The sequence below is a fragment of the Musca autumnalis genome, unplaced genomic scaffold, assembly GCF_047663935.1.
Source record: "Musca autumnalis isolate F117 unplaced genomic scaffold, ASM4766393v1 scaffold_2, whole genome shotgun sequence".
In the NCBI taxonomy this organism is placed as follows: domain Eukaryota; kingdom Metazoa; phylum Arthropoda; class Insecta; order Diptera; family Muscidae; genus Musca; species Musca autumnalis.
In genome coordinates, this window is record NW_027411755.1 from 261,137,937 (window position 1) to 261,155,233 (window position 17,297).

Consider the following 17,297-nt stretch of genomic DNA (forward strand, 5'->3'; position numbering starts at 1 on the left):
ATAATAAACATTTAAATAAATAAAAAAATACAAAAAAAAAATATTTAAAAAAATACAAAATAAAATTTATTTGAACTCTCGCAAAGCAACGGAAAACTTTTACAGACCCTGTTTGGTTGAAAATTTAAACCAAGTTTTCCGATTTAAAAATTAAATATCTAATTCGCTAAAAACTAACAACTTGTAATATTCATATTTTTGGGGGTTTCAAAAATCCAAAACAGAATTTCTGTTGTGGAAACCTCTCTGAAAATTCTTTCTAAGGACCACATAATTGAATGTGCTACATTTTGCAACTTCCGACGGAAGCTTTATTCTTCTAAATAATCACTAGCCATTCACAAAAAAGAATTTTAAATTATTTGCAAAATTATCTGCTTAAAAAAATCCCTTGCAAAACATACCTGAGACAGCATATCTATCGAAAATCATTTTGCTTTTGTTGTTAATCCAATTCCAAAATTTAGAAACGTAAAAGTTTTTTTTTTAATTTCTTAGCTTTGATTGGCACTCAATTTATCTTGTTTTATTTAGCGCACTCATTGATTTGTTTTTAATCCTTGTGGTGTAGAGGGGTTTGTTTGATAGACAACCTTTTTTTCTAAATCACTTTTGCTCAATTATTTTCTATGAGATTTTTTGTTTCACTTAACAACATTTGTTGTTGCATAATTTATCACAATAATTATAATAATATTTTTAAAAATTATTTCTATGTTTTTTTTTAATTTTTTTCCGTTACACTGTTAATATTTTTAAATTTCTTTTTTAAAACCAACAGACGCCAGACTCTTACGTCTTACGTCAAATTCACAAACGGAACTGATTGTGACTAGAGCACCGAGACAAACCACAACGGAACGAATATAGAAAAAAATCACGGTAGATAGGAATAGACTCAGAAAAATTTCATTCATTCACAAAAGTATTTGCCGCACTTCGTAGATATTCCTTTTTCTGTTTTGTTTTTTTTTTTTTGCGATGAGTTCTGATGAGACTGCGACGAGAAGCAGGAGGAATGAAAACGCTCGCTCTCTTCGTTAAACGGCGATAATGAATGTGTCTCCTCGTCTGCAATTCGATTCGTTGTGAAAGTCAATGGTTGGTGGTTACATTGATGATGTCTCAATGTGGTGGCACGGTACAGAACCAGCACAGCACAGATTCACGGATGCGTACAAGGCGCGCAACGTATTCTCGTTGTTGTCGGAAGTTGTTTGCTCTGCGTGCGTGTGTGTATGAGATGATGTCGCAACAGAGACTAAAATGAAGATGTATGGATGTATGTGCCAGGCTTTGTGTTGTGTTACGTACGTCCGTTCTGCCGGGCTATGTCCTCTGTCTGCTGATATCTGTGTATCTGCTGTGGAATGATGCTGCTGTTGATGATGATGAGGGCAAGGATGAGTTGAATCTCTTGCCTTTAACAACAAACAAACACAGCCAGGATTGAGTCACTTTCATGTAGCAGCAATGGTGGTGGAAACTTCTTGTAGGACAAAGTGAATAGATGGTTGGTCGGTCGGTCGGTTGGTTGGTTAAATGTTATCAACAGCCTCTAAATGTGAGGATATTGTGTATCATCATTTGTTGAGAGGAGGGTAGGAATGTACACACGCACACAGACGCAGATATAGAATTCCAAATGGGATGTTTCACAACTATCTGCATCCTTAGGTTACTCAAATGCAGACACACACACACACTCATTCACATTGACATCACCATCATCGTCGTTGTCCTCATCCACAGAGATACACTCTCACAACATTCGAAGAACACACTCACAGTAGGGGTTGAAACAACAATCATCATTGTTTGTTGTTGCCTCTTGCTGTGTTGTTTGTGTGTTCAAATGAACATTTATGCTCATTATTTTTCAACAAGAATAACAACAACAACGACGGCGACAGATTCTTATTTGATAAAGGAATTTGGCAAAGTGAGTCTGTATATGTCTCTGGATATCTGTTCATTTGTTGTCCTCAGCCAGCCAACCAACTGAGCAAAGTTAAAAGGACAATTGAGTCACAGTTGGTTGGTCTTATTGTAGATTGGTGGTTTTGTTATGGCACACAGAGGAGGGGAGTACTCTTTAAATTATACGTTGTCGTTCGAACTTCACACAAATGACCGTGCAATTCACATTTATCCGTTTTGCCGTATTTAATGTGTGATCTCTGTTTGGTTAAGTGGAAAGTTTAAAACTAACTGTCGCATAATCGTCGGTACTATGCTTCGAATTCTGCCACCGACTTTAGGCATCGCTCGTTTAGACCAGCGTACGTATGAATTATATTTAAAAAAAGATACATAACTTTATTTCCATTTCCCCAACCTCAAAACCCACATCCCCTCTCTCGTACATACCACCACTCACCCCAACATCTGCTGTTACAGGTTGGTTGGTTGTTGGAGCCATAGCATTGTCGCATGTTTGCATTGACGAACGGAGGGTGTATCTGTGTGTGCTCACATTGTATGATTGTGTATAAAACCTCAGCCAGACATTGTCGACTTGGCGCATTTGGGAATTTTTATTTTATATTTTTTTGCTTCATTTTATTTTTATTTCATTTCAATTTGGCTTGTGCGCCGTCCCCCCACATTCACACAAACGACGTACACATATTTGTTTGTTTTACTCTCAAATCTATGTCACATTTAGGTTGGCGAAGACCTCTAAGGTTTGCATGTTATCTGCAACAGAATATACGAATCAAAACACACACTCACATACACATATTAAGTAATTTACCATCTCCCCCCCCCCCCCATCTGCCAATTGGACCCCCTAACATGGATACAAACCGAGTTCATGTCCCCAACAACTCAAGGAAGGCATCGAATGGAGCAGCCATAAAAACCACAGAAGCGTATATTATACCCTCGACCAAACAAACACACACACACGCCCCAATACTTATGTATATGATCTTCATCGTAAACCCCAGCATGTTTATCGCAAATGTGATTTTATTTCATTTCAGTTCTTGTGTTTCATTTTAAGTTCTTCTTCTTCTTGAAACATTATTTGACTCACACTCTTTACTCCATAAGAAACACACATACATCGCTACACACACACCCTAACATTTTCACTTAACTCACACCACAGAGACTGAAAGCCTTAGGTTAGGCAACATTTGTTCATTCAATTCTTATTGGAATTCTAGTCTTATTGACTGCTGCTCTTCTTTGCACTCATCTGTTTATGTGCATGTGTTTGTTGTGTATGTGAATGGAGTGTGTGTTTTCATAGTGGTGTTGGCACAAAAAATGGCCGCCATTTAAGGACAAAAACAATCTTCAAATTCCATGTATTATATATAGACCAAAGATACATACATATGTTGCGTTTGTTTGTATGTGTATTCCCGTATACATTTATAATTGAATACAATTCAATTTATCCTCTTCCCTTGGGTTGTGTACCCTCTAACTCTTGGTGGTCTTTGAAGATTGTGTTTTGCTTCTGTCTATATTTGCAAAGTATCAACAAAACTTTTCTCAAGGTTTTTGTTTGTGGTTTGGGAAAATACCACCGAATATTATTGACTAAACGCCTGAACATTGAAGCAGCAACTTTGTTGAAAGAAAAAAGTTTTTTAGATTTGCACTAATTTTTTTTAGAAATGGGAATCATTTTGTAGCATACAAAGTAACATGTTGTATAAGATAAGCATTGAAATATGTACATATGTATGTATGTATGTATAATTAATTTGAGTTAATGGGTGCTGCAAATATATTTTTATAAAATCCATAATCTAACCATTTATTGTGTGGTGGTTTCAGGGTTTTTACTGACTAGAGAGCACTTTTAGATATCCATTATTAGCTATCGGTAAATTCCTTGTGGAGAAGTAAAGTATTTTCAAAGTTTAGAATAAGTTGAGAAAAAATCGTTGCAACTTTTTCTGATAATCCTATACCACTTCCCACAGTATATGGGAACATGGGTCGGCTTCGTCACTCGGGCGCCTTCACAGCAGTTATCCTTAAAACTATACATTATTTTTATACATCATTAATAGATAAATTGTGTATTTATCGATGATATTTTACCTCCAAACTTTGACAGCTTTCATTTAAACTTGGACAAAACATCGCATGGGTGTAATGTTTTTTTTTTTTATATACATATCTCTCCAAATATTTTACTGTAAGTAAATTGTGTGATATGAGTATGTTTTACCTTTCGAAATATCTAAAAAATTTATCTCTATCTGTGAATACGAATTTAAAGCTTTAGTTTAAATAAATAATTAATATTGATCACATTTTTTAAATTTATTAAAAGTGTTGTCCATGGGCAGCTTCGCCACCGATATATCTTGTCAATATTTTGTAACTTTAGAGAAATAGAGATATTTTACTAATTATTTTCTTTTTATTTGTTCGACATTTAACATCATAGACATTTTTTAAATTAAGTGATCGTCCTTAATGGTACGAATTTTATTGGGGAATTTAAAGTAAAAATGGAGGTTTTACAATTATTCTAAAATCGAATCAAGGGAAAGTAATAGGGTTCTCCCTTTCGTAAATTTCACTATGATGGGGAAGGATTTTGAAGGATATATTCTAGCATGAAATTATTTGTTTAAATTTGAACTGTCAATGTTACATGATTATCGACTGAGTTAAGATAATCATGTAAAATTAACAGTTCAACATTTAAACAAATAATTTCATGCTAGAATATACTCGTATACATTTTAATGTAATTTTCTTAGAAAATATTATTCCTAGATATACATATGTTTTATCCGTGGCTCATAGTCAAATTTTTTAAAGAATTTTTCTTATCATCTAAAGCTAAGTTTCATGCTACTTGCAGGCGTAAACTCGAAAAAATAATGAAATAAATGTAATAGAAAATTGGGAAATATTTACGTTTTTTTCCTGCAAAATTGATACTAATATTTTCACGATATCTATATATTTATGTACATATATAAAGTAGAAAAATGTTTGTACGTTTGTTTGTTTGAAGTTTATGAAATCAAAAACCGCTGAACCGATCTTCCTGAATTTTTCCTGATCTTCCTGAAATCACTACATGGCCTGAAAAGAACATAGGCTATAAAAAATTTTGAAATTCCACAATGATCCTCAAACAGACCTTAAATTACACAAAATTAATTATTTAGACCAGTTTTTGAATGGAGTAATCGAAGGAATGCACACCAAACTTCAATATTTTAAAATTATTTTTTATTTTTTTCTAACGATATTTGTTGTGTTTTCAATTCAATATTATTCGTTGTTCTTTGTTAAAATACTATAAAGATCCTATCATTTTAAATGTCCACGAATTCCAAATATTGATCCTATCTATCCAAATTTTCCAAGTTTTTTTGTTATCTTAACATAACTGAACACAGTTTAGAGCAGCGCCATTATGAACCGTTTAAAAAAATAAATATTTTAAAAAGTTTTCTTATTCTCGTTTAACTCAAAATAGGTAGCTATACTCAAATATATTGTAGAATATGTCAAACATTTTCATGATAATAAATAAATAATTTTTCACAGAAATATCAAAAAAATATTGGAAAATTTTTAAAAAGTGGTTTTTGATTTCCTTTATTTTTTGCTGTGGTGATGCTACAGATTTTTTGACTAACGGTTCCGGATATATCGCGCCTTAAAAAGGTGGATTCTGTAAAAACTATATACAAAGAAATACTCATAACTTTTTATACCCTCAGCATTTATGTTAACGAGGGTATATACACTTTCATACGGGCAAAATGGGCCTCATCGAAATAATGGTTTTAGACAATTTGGAGTCGATTTAGCAATGTCCGTCCGTCTGGTTGGCTAGTGCGCAAGCTAACTTTCGAAAGGTTGACCCCATTCGGTCCAAAATTAGGCTTTCGTAATATTTTGTCCAAACTTAGTTTAAGTTCGAAGATGAGCCATATCGGTCCACTCTTTCAGGTACCTCCGACCCAAAAGGTCGAAACTGTTCGGAAAATTTGTACACATGATAACTCTTGAAGGGAGTAACCGATTTGGTGCATACTTTGCACATCGTAAAATTTCTACCAGACGGACTCTATCGGACATTTCGAACATTTCGAATATGTTCTGTTTAGGACCTGCTCTCGGATCGCTTTGATTTTTGTCGTAGCAACTTTTATCCGCTGCCCCCATCACGACCGTACAAGTTTTATCATACTTTCTGGGAAAATATCCCGAAAGGTGTAAAAAATCCCCATTGGAACAATTTGTAGTGGTTGGAGCTCACGATAACTCTCGAACATATCTGCCGATTCGGTCTAAAATTTTGCTATAGCAATATTTTGTCCGAACTTAGTATAAGTTCGAGGGTGAGTCATATCGGTCCATTACTTTAGGTACCTCTCCCACAAAAGTTCGAAAATATTCGGAAAATGTGTGCCCACGATAACACCTGAAGGTAGTATCGGATTTGGTCCATACTTTGCGCATCGTAATATTTCTACGGGACATATATTAGCTTTCAATATGGACTGTATATCTCAACTCCTTCAGCTACCTCCCACACACAATTTTGGAAACATGCAGTTTACGAGTTTACGGCCTGCTTTCGAATAGCTTTTATCTTTGTTGTAGCAACTTATATTTGCTGCCGCCATCACGACAGTGCAAGTTTTTTCAGGGGAAAGTCCATTATTCCTGAGAAAATAACACGAAAGCTGTAAAAATCCCTATGACACCATGCGTACGATAACTCTCGAACGGATCAGCCGATTAGATCAAAAATTTGGCCTTCGTATTATTTTGTCCAAATTAAGTTTAAGTTTGAAGATAGGCAGTATCGGAGCGTACCTTCCGGTACCTCCCCCCCAAAAGTTAAAAAATGTCACTAAATAGTAGGCACTAGTTACGCAGAAGTTCAACATGTTTGTTTAAGTTATACCGATGCTATTCCTTGGGGTCCGGTTTAAGCGACAATGTGTTTTTCGTGGGCAAGTCCATTCTTCCTGTCATCGTGACCCAAAACCTCTAAGTTATACGGTGGCAAACTGAAATGACTGGTGGGCACAATATCTATCGAGAGGAATCACTCCCAAAGTAAGATCGACTTCCAAAATGGACTATGTCGGTACATCCTCCGTAACACTTTTGAACTTCAAACCAAATATATTTTTAATTAATTGAATTAAACGAGCTAACATTACCTAAGGAGTTTGTATTGAAAAAGTGAATTCTAGCGAAGTCCGACACACCCAACCAATATGCTACGATCGTTTCGCTGGTGGTTTAATTCAGCTCATCAGACATATCGGATGTGAATGGCTAGAAGACAAAGTTCATACTTCCAAAAACGACCGGTATTAGATTCGATATTGTCAATAGATAAAAGTTTCAATTCCCAGAGGCTGAGGGTATATCTCTGTCGACAAAGCCGACTGATATTTTTTTACTTGTTTAATATTGGTTCAAATAGAAAAAAATCTGTTTTTGTATTTTTTATCAGCTATCTATCTTGAGTGCAATTTTAGCGATTTAATATTAAAATCATTTTTTCAATGATTTGGTAGTGATTTTCGAATAACTACTTTTTATACTATTTATTATTTTATCCTCTACGATCTTCTTCCCACATTATATAATCTACAGTGAAGTGGATCGGTATAGTCCTGTGTTCTTTGAATAAATATTACGGAGTACAAAGTTTGTACCAAATCGGTTAGACCCGATGTCCACAAAATGTTCTTGGGAAAATTTCAAATCGTTTAAAGCTGTGTGTGGACCACGTTGTGACTCGGAGGCTCAAAAGGATGCGGGTTCATTGTATTTACTCTTCATTATAGAAGAGTACGAATAGTATCTGGGTGTGGTTGAGGTGATGAGGTGCAAAGTGGAGAATATAAAATATCGAACTTTTATATCTGATGTTTTATTTAGAAATCCTTGTGAAGTTTTAAAAATTGATATTATTTATTATTATAGCAAAACAAAATTCGGCTGTCCAAAAGAACCTTTTGACAAATTCGTTCAGACTAGAAATTTTCTGTTCTGTTATTTGCCTATTTTTATTTTGTTTTGTGAGTTTTACCCAACATAATTACCCTTCCGAATATCCTTTAGTTTCGTCAGAAACAAAAAAACTGAAACCAACATCATAAATTAAGATTGTTTTCGTTCCGATTTCGAACAGTTTGGTTTGCTGGGTACGTACATTCGATTAGAAGATGTTTGGGTTATTTTGTTTATTTTGGATTTTTTAATTAAAATGGGCTCATATTTTACTTATCTTTGACTTCCCCAGAATTATTGTCTAATTTTGTGAAACCAGTAACTTTTTAACAATCCGACAATCGACAACTTTTTGAAATTAACAATTGTTTGCAGTAACGATTGTGCTATTCTGTAAAAATGTAGACAAATTGTCGATAAACTTTCAAAAACTTTAAATTTTGAATTCCTAAATAAAACATACACACAAACAAAGGCAAAACCAATATTGAAAATTTTTGTGGATTTTTAAACTACAAAAATGTTGGTGTTGTTTTTATAACGACAACTTGTTTACAGAATACAACTTTGTTAATTATGTTGTTAAAATGATTTTCTACAAAAAATAACAATATCGACTGTTGTTAAAAAGTTACAGAATAGGACCACAGTAGGCCTATTCTGTAACTTTTTAACAATCCGACAATCGACAACGTTTTCGAAACTAAAAATTATTATTTTGTTTGGTAATAGTTTGGCTGAAGGTCATTAAAAGACTGTTTTTTATTTGGTTGTTTTAAGTTTTATTTCCAATATTTCAATTGTCTTCGACAATCATCCTCAGGGATCTGTTTTAAAAACATAAATTTATAATTACAACTTATAAAATATATAAATGTAACACAAGTTATTATCATTTTACCTGAATTTATGGAAGAAGAGCGACTATTGTGTTTCTAATGTAAACGTCAACTGAGCTTTCGTCTATGCTTATGAACTAAGTTTCTATATATATGTGCACAGTGGTCTGTGTCAGTCTTAAAATTTATTCTTTTGTCAGTCGGTATATTAATAATATGAAGCATTTCTAGAGTAAATCGTCTTTTGTAGTTATTTTCATGTGCCAGAATTTTTTTTTTTTTTTTTTTTTTTTTTTTTTTTTTTTTTTATTTATTATTTAATGACTGCAACTAGTTCAATTAGACTAACAAGCAATTTTGTTCATTTCTGTATAGTTATAGTATACATACAAACATACATATAAATATGCTATTTAATAAGAATATTTATATAAATTAGGATCGTAAAAGATCATACGGCTTCTTCCGGTTCAATCTCCGTCGTACACCTTCAGGGTTATTCAGGTTAACGGCTTCTGGATTTACATGGGCTCTAATCCTGGCGTCATGTTTTTTGGCAATGAGATTTATTTCTTCATACACTGTTTTAACATGAAGATCTCTGTGAATATCTTTGTCTCTGACGTACCACGGCGCGTTTACTATGTTCCTAAGAACTTTATTTTGGAATGACTGGATCATTTTGATATTTTTATTTTGGGTACATCCCCAGAGTTGTATTCCATACTGCCATATAGGTTTCAACTGTTGATTGTAGATTAATAGTTTATTTTCTGTTGATAGCTCAGATTTTCTTCCAATTAGACATTTTAATTTAGACCACTTGATGTTCAGTTCCTCCGTTTTTTTCTTGACATGCTCCTTCCACCTCAGCTTTGCATCTAGAGTCATTCCTAGATACTTTGCGTTGTTTGAAAATGGTATTTGATATTCATCAATGTACACTGGAATATTTTGAATATGCTTATTTGTAAAATTTGTATGAACTGATTTGTTGTGATTTAATTTTATTCGCCAGTCATTAGTCCATGTTTTAATATTATTAAGCGCTTGCTGTAGATTGTTGTTAGCTTCATGTTCTGAATCTGCCACTGTTAGGATGGCAGTATCATCAGCAAAAGTTGCAATTATAGAATTCTGAGAGTTTGGTACATCATTGGTGTATAACAAATACAGAATGGGACCAAGAATACTTCCTTGTGGTACTCCCGTTGTAATTTTGCCTAGGCTCGAATATGAGTCTTCTATTTTAATTCTGAAAAATCTGTCTTCGAGATATGATTTCAAGAATTCGACGTAAATCTGCGGTAAGAATCCACTAACTTTTCTTATTAATCCGGCGTGCCACACCTTATCAAATGCTTGTGATACATCGAGGAACACAGCAGAGCATATTTTCTTGGTTTCGAAAGATTGTTCAATGATATTTGTAATGCGGTGGACTTGATCAATAGTTGAGTGAGAATTTCTAAATCCGAACTGGTGATTTGGAATCAGATTATTGCGCGATATAATGGGCTTGAGCCGATTTAAAAATATTTTTTCTAGTAATTTGGACATTATTGGTAATAGCGAGATTGGTCTATAAGAGGTGACTTCTGTTGGAGGCTTTCCAGGTTTTGGGATCATTAACACTTCCGCTGTTTTCCAGAGTGATCACTTCCCCAATGGTTACTACTTCAAAGTTTCCATCTAAATAAGCATGTCTCTGTTCAATGTATTCAGTTGCATCATCATACTCTTCAGTAAAAATTTTTTGCAGGTGTTTAGAAAATATATTAACCTTTTGATCGTTTGTTTTGGCCCATTGTGCTTCATCTATTCTTAATGGAGAATTTCTTATGATTGGACGCGTGACGTTCTTAGTCGCTTTCCATAGAGAATATTCTGTATTTTTTTCGTTCGTGAGTGATTGAAGGTGTTTTTTATATAACGTATCCTTAAACTGTTTTATTTCTGAGCTAAGTTCTTTAGTTAACTTGTTAAGAATAGTTTTTAATGATGGATGTCGAGTTTGTTGCCATTTTTTGCGATATTTCCTTTTCAATAAGATTTTTTCTCTGATGTAAGCCGGGTATCTGTTTTCACAAACATTAGTAGAGTAGTGAGGCGTACTTTGCCATGCAGCGGACTGGATAGTATCCGTAAGATTTTCAACTTCAAGATCCAACTCTTCAATCGTAGCTGGTTCTTCGTTATGAATATCAGCATTCATGAGAATAAACTGAAAGTTTTGCCAATCGGTCAAATTATTTGTTAGGTATGGGGATTGGTTCTTTTGTGGAATGTTTTCAAACAATGTAAGGAAAATGGGTGAGTGATCAGAATTTAAATCAAATCCACTTTCCACTTTTATACGAGATATTGGTATTTTTTTAATAATAAAAAAGTCTATTAAATCTGGAATTTTGTTTGTATCGGTTGGCCAATAGGTTGGACTACCAGATGTGACGATCTTACAATCTGTATCATTTGCTGCTCTTAATAGCTCTCTTCCTTTGGTGGTTGTAATACGGGATCCCCAGTTTAAGTGTTTTGCGTTAAAATCGCCGCCGATTATAAACCTCGAATTATATTTTTGAAAAAGAAGCTTATATTGCTCAGATTTGATTTGGTGTCGTGGTGGGCTATAAAGTGCAGTTATGAGTAGATTTTCAGTTTTTGTATATATTTTTACAGTTGTTGCTTGAAATTCTTCTTTTTGTAATTTATCTTCTTCCAAATGTTTAATATTTTTCCTGATAATGACTGCACTCCCTCCTCGGACTGTGTTCATTGGATGAATGGTATGATATACTTCATAATTGTTAAATTTTATGACTGAATGTTTTGTAAAATGTGTTTCTGCAATTAAGCACACATCAATTTTTTCATTGTTCAACACGACTTCGAGTTCTCTTTGGTGCTTTTGAAGCCCATTGGCATTCCATAACATTATTTTTAATGCGTTAGACATATTTATTTATTTTTTGATATTTGTTCAAGATATGTTAAACGGAGCTCAATATTTTTAAAGAACTCCTCTTGTGCACATAGTCTTTGGAGTATTTGGGACATTACGTCGTTTGGTTTCTCAGCTAATACGGGTTTGATGACACTGGCGTATGATCGTTGAACAGTGGTTGGTGCTTGTTTGTAAGATGGCGTTCGTAACTTTGAGTATGTATTTTTTGGTATATTACGGGATTTCAATTTTTTGTCTCGCAACTTTTGCAGTTCTTTTGCAACTTCGCACCCTCGATATGATGCGGGATGTTCTTTCCCACAGTTACAGCATTTGGGATGTTCAATTTCTTTGGTACATTCTACCGAACTATGTTTTCCTGCACACTTAACGCAGCGTGAAGGTTTGTTGCAATAATTTTTTGTATGTCCAAAACTTTGGCATTTTTTACACTGTGGTATTATTTTTTGCTGTTTAATAGATTCGATACTCACAATGGAGTCACATATATTCCGAATTTTAAATATTTTGGTTATATCGTCTGAAGAGTCAAACGACACGATGAACATATTTAATGGTTTCTTAGTTTTGTATTCTAGTTTATTGTTAACTTCAAGTACATTGAATCCTTGAGCTTTTAAGTCATTTTTTATTGAGTCTATTTTGTTTTTATGGTGTAAATTTTTCACCATGACTTTAATAGGCCGAGTGCTTTTATTTTCATAACTATGCCATGCAGTTTCGTTTGATGATAGATGTCTCGTTAAATTCCTATAATCATCGGAGTTAAAAGTATTCACTTTGTAAGTTTCATTGCTCAACATTTTCAAAAGAATGGAGCCTTTCACTACGTTTTTTATTTCTTCATGGAATTTCAAATAGTCACTCACCCCCGACACCATTATTGGAGGTGGTCTGAGTTTATCTTCATTTATCTGATTAACTTTATTATTTTGAGGATTTTCCTGCAAATTGTTTGTTTGTTTATTTAAAGAGCTAGTCTCAGCGTTTTCAGAAGTTCTTTTCTTCTTATTATTTCTTTTCAATATCCACTCAGTTTCGCGGGTTAATTCGTCTTCATCTGTATGATATTGATGATTTTGCTCTTCAGTGTTTTTGTTGTTTACAACTTCTTTAGGAGAATTATTTGTATTTGATCTAAAACTGGTGCTAGGCCCGGTAATTGATTGTTTGAGAAGTTCATTTTCTTCTACGAGTTGCACGCAACGTTGTTCCAAAGCTTGAATGCGTTGCATAAGCTCGGCATTCACTTTTTCTAAATTTTTCATTTTGTTCACCCGGAATGAGGATAAACTATTGCCAGAATGTCAACGTTTTTAAAATCAGGTTTGTGCCCTGTTTGCGTGCAATGAACTCCTAATGCGGTTTTTTGTTCAATAGGTTTGTCCGTTTTTTGATCAGATTTGTGTCCGGAAAGACGTGTTTTAAGTTTTGTTTTAGTCGTGCCAACATATACCTTCTGGCATATGTTGGCGTCGTCTCCATTACAAGTTATTTTATATACTAAATTGCACCTATCTTCCTTTTTAGTCTTAGTTTTTATTTTGCTAAACATACTGTTGACATTGTTGTTTGTCCTTAAAGCTAGTTGGTACTTGTCTTTGTTATAAATATTTGCAGTAACGATTGTGCTGTTCTGTAAAAATGTAGACAAATTGTCGATAATCTTTCAAAAGCTCTAAATTTTGAACATTTTTGTCGATTTGACAATTTTGGTGTTGTTTTTATAATGCAATTTTTAACAAAAGTTGTTAAAATTTTTTTACAGAATACCGAGGTTGTTAATTATGTTGTTCAAATGAGTTTCATGAAAAAATAACAATATCGACTGTCGTTAAAAAGTTACAGAATATACCCACTGTTCACTTTATTCGAAAATTTTCCAGTTCATTCATTCTACTTTGCAAAATATATTTAAAAAAACACTAATAATAACTTTAATAACTAAAAATATTTCAAATCTAAAGATAAAAATACATTTTGTTAATAAATAATATGTAAATAAATATATTTTTGTCCATTACTTTGGACAATTGTTCAAGTATTTGTTATATAAACAAGGAGGAGCAAAAAGATGATTACAGGATTAATTTTGGGGGGCGGTGATATCCTTTTATGTACTGTCAATAGAATAGATACACAAACACATAGATATATTTTGTATATGACACGAACACTCACACACACACAAACCCACCAAGTTGCGACATTTTGAGTAAAAACAGCAAACAATGCTGAGTGCCACAACGCCGTTAAAGGCCGACAAAAAAGAAACCTCTATTAAAAAGATACACTCAATATCACTCACACAGATACCAAAAGAGATTCGAAATTAAAAAAGAACTGCAGCCGAATGTGTATTCTCTGCTCAAATACGAAATGAATTCAATCTGGGTGTGCTTGTGTGTGTTTAAATAAATATATTCATAATCTGTGTGAGTGCATTTACAATTGAGTATCTCTCGATGGTATCTCTGTTGGCTGTGTTTTGGGATACATTTCATGATGTTGAATCTGCCACTTTAACATATCTAGCTATCCATATATTCGGTTTGGGTATCTGGCATCTCATTCTATCTGCTGCTGCATTAAGATACATTTATAAATAGATATGTAAGTACATATACACATACTATGTATGGATGTAAGTATGTACAGAAGTATATATGTAGATATGGACTGTTGAAAGTACAACATTACACAAAATAAACTCCCCCTATCCCTCTTCGAGAAAACAAAAAGCCTGTCATCAGCAACACAGAACACCCAGAGATAAGTTACAAACATGCATACAAGGCAACACGCGGGAACAAAAATAATAACAGCAACAACAAATACCACAATGGTAGCAACATCAGCGGCAGCAGCAAAAACAAATGTTGTGACACCAAAAACAGTAAAAACCCAAAAGCAAATACTACAGTGACAACAACAAAGGCAACGGTAGCAGCAGCTTGGAAATGCGGAATCCTGAACAAACTCTCGTTCATTTGCGGTCGACCAACATTGCGGTGGCTGCCAACTTTTTAAGGGGAAATTCCGGGGGATGTGGTGACATATTATGATTCCAGCATATAATGCATGAATGTTCCCCCCTCTGCTCCCCCTGATAATGATATACACGTTGCCATGCAATAATGTCAGACAATAAGAGTGCTTCAACGAACAGCGCAAAGTATGGGGACCACCAATCTCTGAGAGATATTCCTACAAATGGGGTTCGTATTCGTTGTATCACTGTCTGGATGCTGCAACGTTGTGGCTCAGAGGCTTAAAAGGATGCGGGTTCATTGTATCTACTCTTCATTATAGAAGAGTACGAATAGTATCTGCGTGTGGGGGAGGTGATGAGATACGATGTGGAGGATACAAAATGTCCTCATTCCTTTGGCCAACATAGGGCGTCTGCGCATTATCCATTCGCATCTCTGCTGTTTATACTGTTTGCATGGATTGCATTAAAATGTTGCTAATGCTGTTGTTGTACTTGTTTTTGCTTTCGTATATCTGTGGTATTTGTGATGTCTTTTTTTGCTCATTTTCGTAAATTCTTTTTCGAATTGAAATGAACAACAACAAAACTTTTCAAATGATAAAGAAAAGTTGGAACGAGACCAATGTGATTTTTTTTTACTTTTATAATTTTGCTGTGTATTTGAGGAAAGGTGTAGAAGAAGATTGAGTGTTAAGAATGAACACAACTGACAGATACAAAATGCTCATTATTCAAAGTGAAAAATATAAATGATTTTAACAAACTTTTCAGACTAAGTGACTAAGTTGGTTGTTTCTTTCCCCCGTTACATTGATAATTCAATTAGATGAATGTTGTATTCTAAAAGAAATCAGTTCTTTACACAAATCGTTTGTAATTTTGAGAAAAACCTAATTTGGAAGCAATAAGTACTCATATGGGTGAAATGGGAAATGATAAGTAGCAATCAACGGCCGTTTTGGCTTTGAAATACCAAATAGCATATTTATTATGTGAACTCAAGTTGACACCGAACTCCTCCTTAATGGATTATTAGCTCATATTGAAATCTTATTTAAAAAAATTAAGGAAATTTTTAAATTTTAAACTTAGTTTAAACTCGAAGATGGACCATATCGGTCCACTCTTTCGGGTACCTCCCTCACAAAAGTTCAACATTTTTCTGTAAAGTGGTGTGAATGATAACTCTAGAAGGGAGCAATCGATTCGGTCCAAAATTTGCACATAGTAAAATTTCTACCAGACTTAGATGAGGTTCCAATATGAACTCTATCGGTACTCCTTTAGGTACGTTCCACACACCATTTCGGAAAAGTCCAGTTTAAGACCTCTTCTCGAATATCTTTGATTTTTGTTATAACAACTTGTATTCGGTGCGTCCATTACGACGGTAGACTTTTTCAGGGGCAAGACCATACTTCTTGAGAAAATGACCCGAAAGCTGTAAAAACCCCTATGCGTACGATAACTCTCAAACGGATCAGCCGATTCGGTCCAAAATTTGGCCTACGTAATACTTAATTTATTAATCCTTAAGGTACCTCCCCCACAAAAGTTCAACATTTTAATTTAAGTGTAGTTTAGAATCTGTTGGAAGATAATTTGGAAATGTACAACAAGGTCCTGTGGTCCTGTTTACAGCGGTATTATGATTTTCGTGCGCAAGTCCATGCATTCTGATGTGGGCCCGATAACTTTCGAAAAGAAGTGACTTCTAAAAATAAGATTCACTTCCAAAATGGAACCTCCTCCGCGGCAAAAAAGGCCACAACATTCAGAAAACCCTCTAAATATATTTATAGTTGTGTTGGCTTTTCGATCTGTCCATAGATGAAAGTTTCAGCTCACACAGGCTGAGGGTATATCTCTTTCGGCAAAGTCGACTGATATAGTTTTAGTTGGCGTTTAGTACTTTTTGGTCAATATTTTACAGTCGGAATAATGCCCACGAGTACATCAAACCGATCCTAGTTGTGTTTTGAATACTTTCGCGAAAACATTTTGTATAGGAGGGGTTAACCGATATAGTCCACATTTGGACCAAATTTATGTCCAGAAAAAATATTACGATGTGCAAAGTTGGGACCAAACCGGTTACTCCCTTCGAGAGATATCGCACATATCATTTTGCGAACAATTTCGAATTTAGTTATGGAAATAACCGAAGTAGCGGACCGATATGAGTAATCTCTAAATTTGACCTTAGTTTAGACAAAGTATTACGACATGCACTGATTCAAGAGTGAGATTGACGGACGGATAGAGAAAAATCGACTACAATTTATCTGAATCGGATTTCGTCCAAACATTAGAATTGTGTCTTACATGAACGAACTAGTTCAAATGAATGATTGAACGATCGGAACCATATCCAGCTCATTCGTTTATATCGCTGAAGAATTTTGCATGAGATTTGGTTCAGTTTTGACAATTAAATTTTAAAGCGTGTTATGTATTTTCATGGATTTTTCAAAACTTATATTTTCTTTTTTCTGAAGCACTAAACTCTAAATAATTGCAA

At 34.2% G+C, this 17,297-nt stretch overlaps 1 protein-coding gene across 2 annotated transcripts in view; it reads right to left on the reverse strand.

Moving 5' to 3' along the window:
* The window catches only part of ham (hamlet), a 111,548-nt gene that overhangs the window by 43,202 nt on the left and 51,049 nt on the right, over positions 1–17,297 (reverse strand). Inside the window, exon 1 of one of the 2 annotated variants that reach the window (XM_073964747.1) lies at positions 405–1,810. The exons of the other annotated variant lie outside the window; for it this stretch is intronic. Coding sequence (XP_073820848.1) covers positions 405–432 — 28 coding nt within the window. The 5' untranslated portion in view covers positions 433–1,810. Of the gene's footprint in view, positions 1–404; positions 1,811–17,297 lie in introns of those variants that run through there. 2 annotated transcript variants of the gene reach the window in all.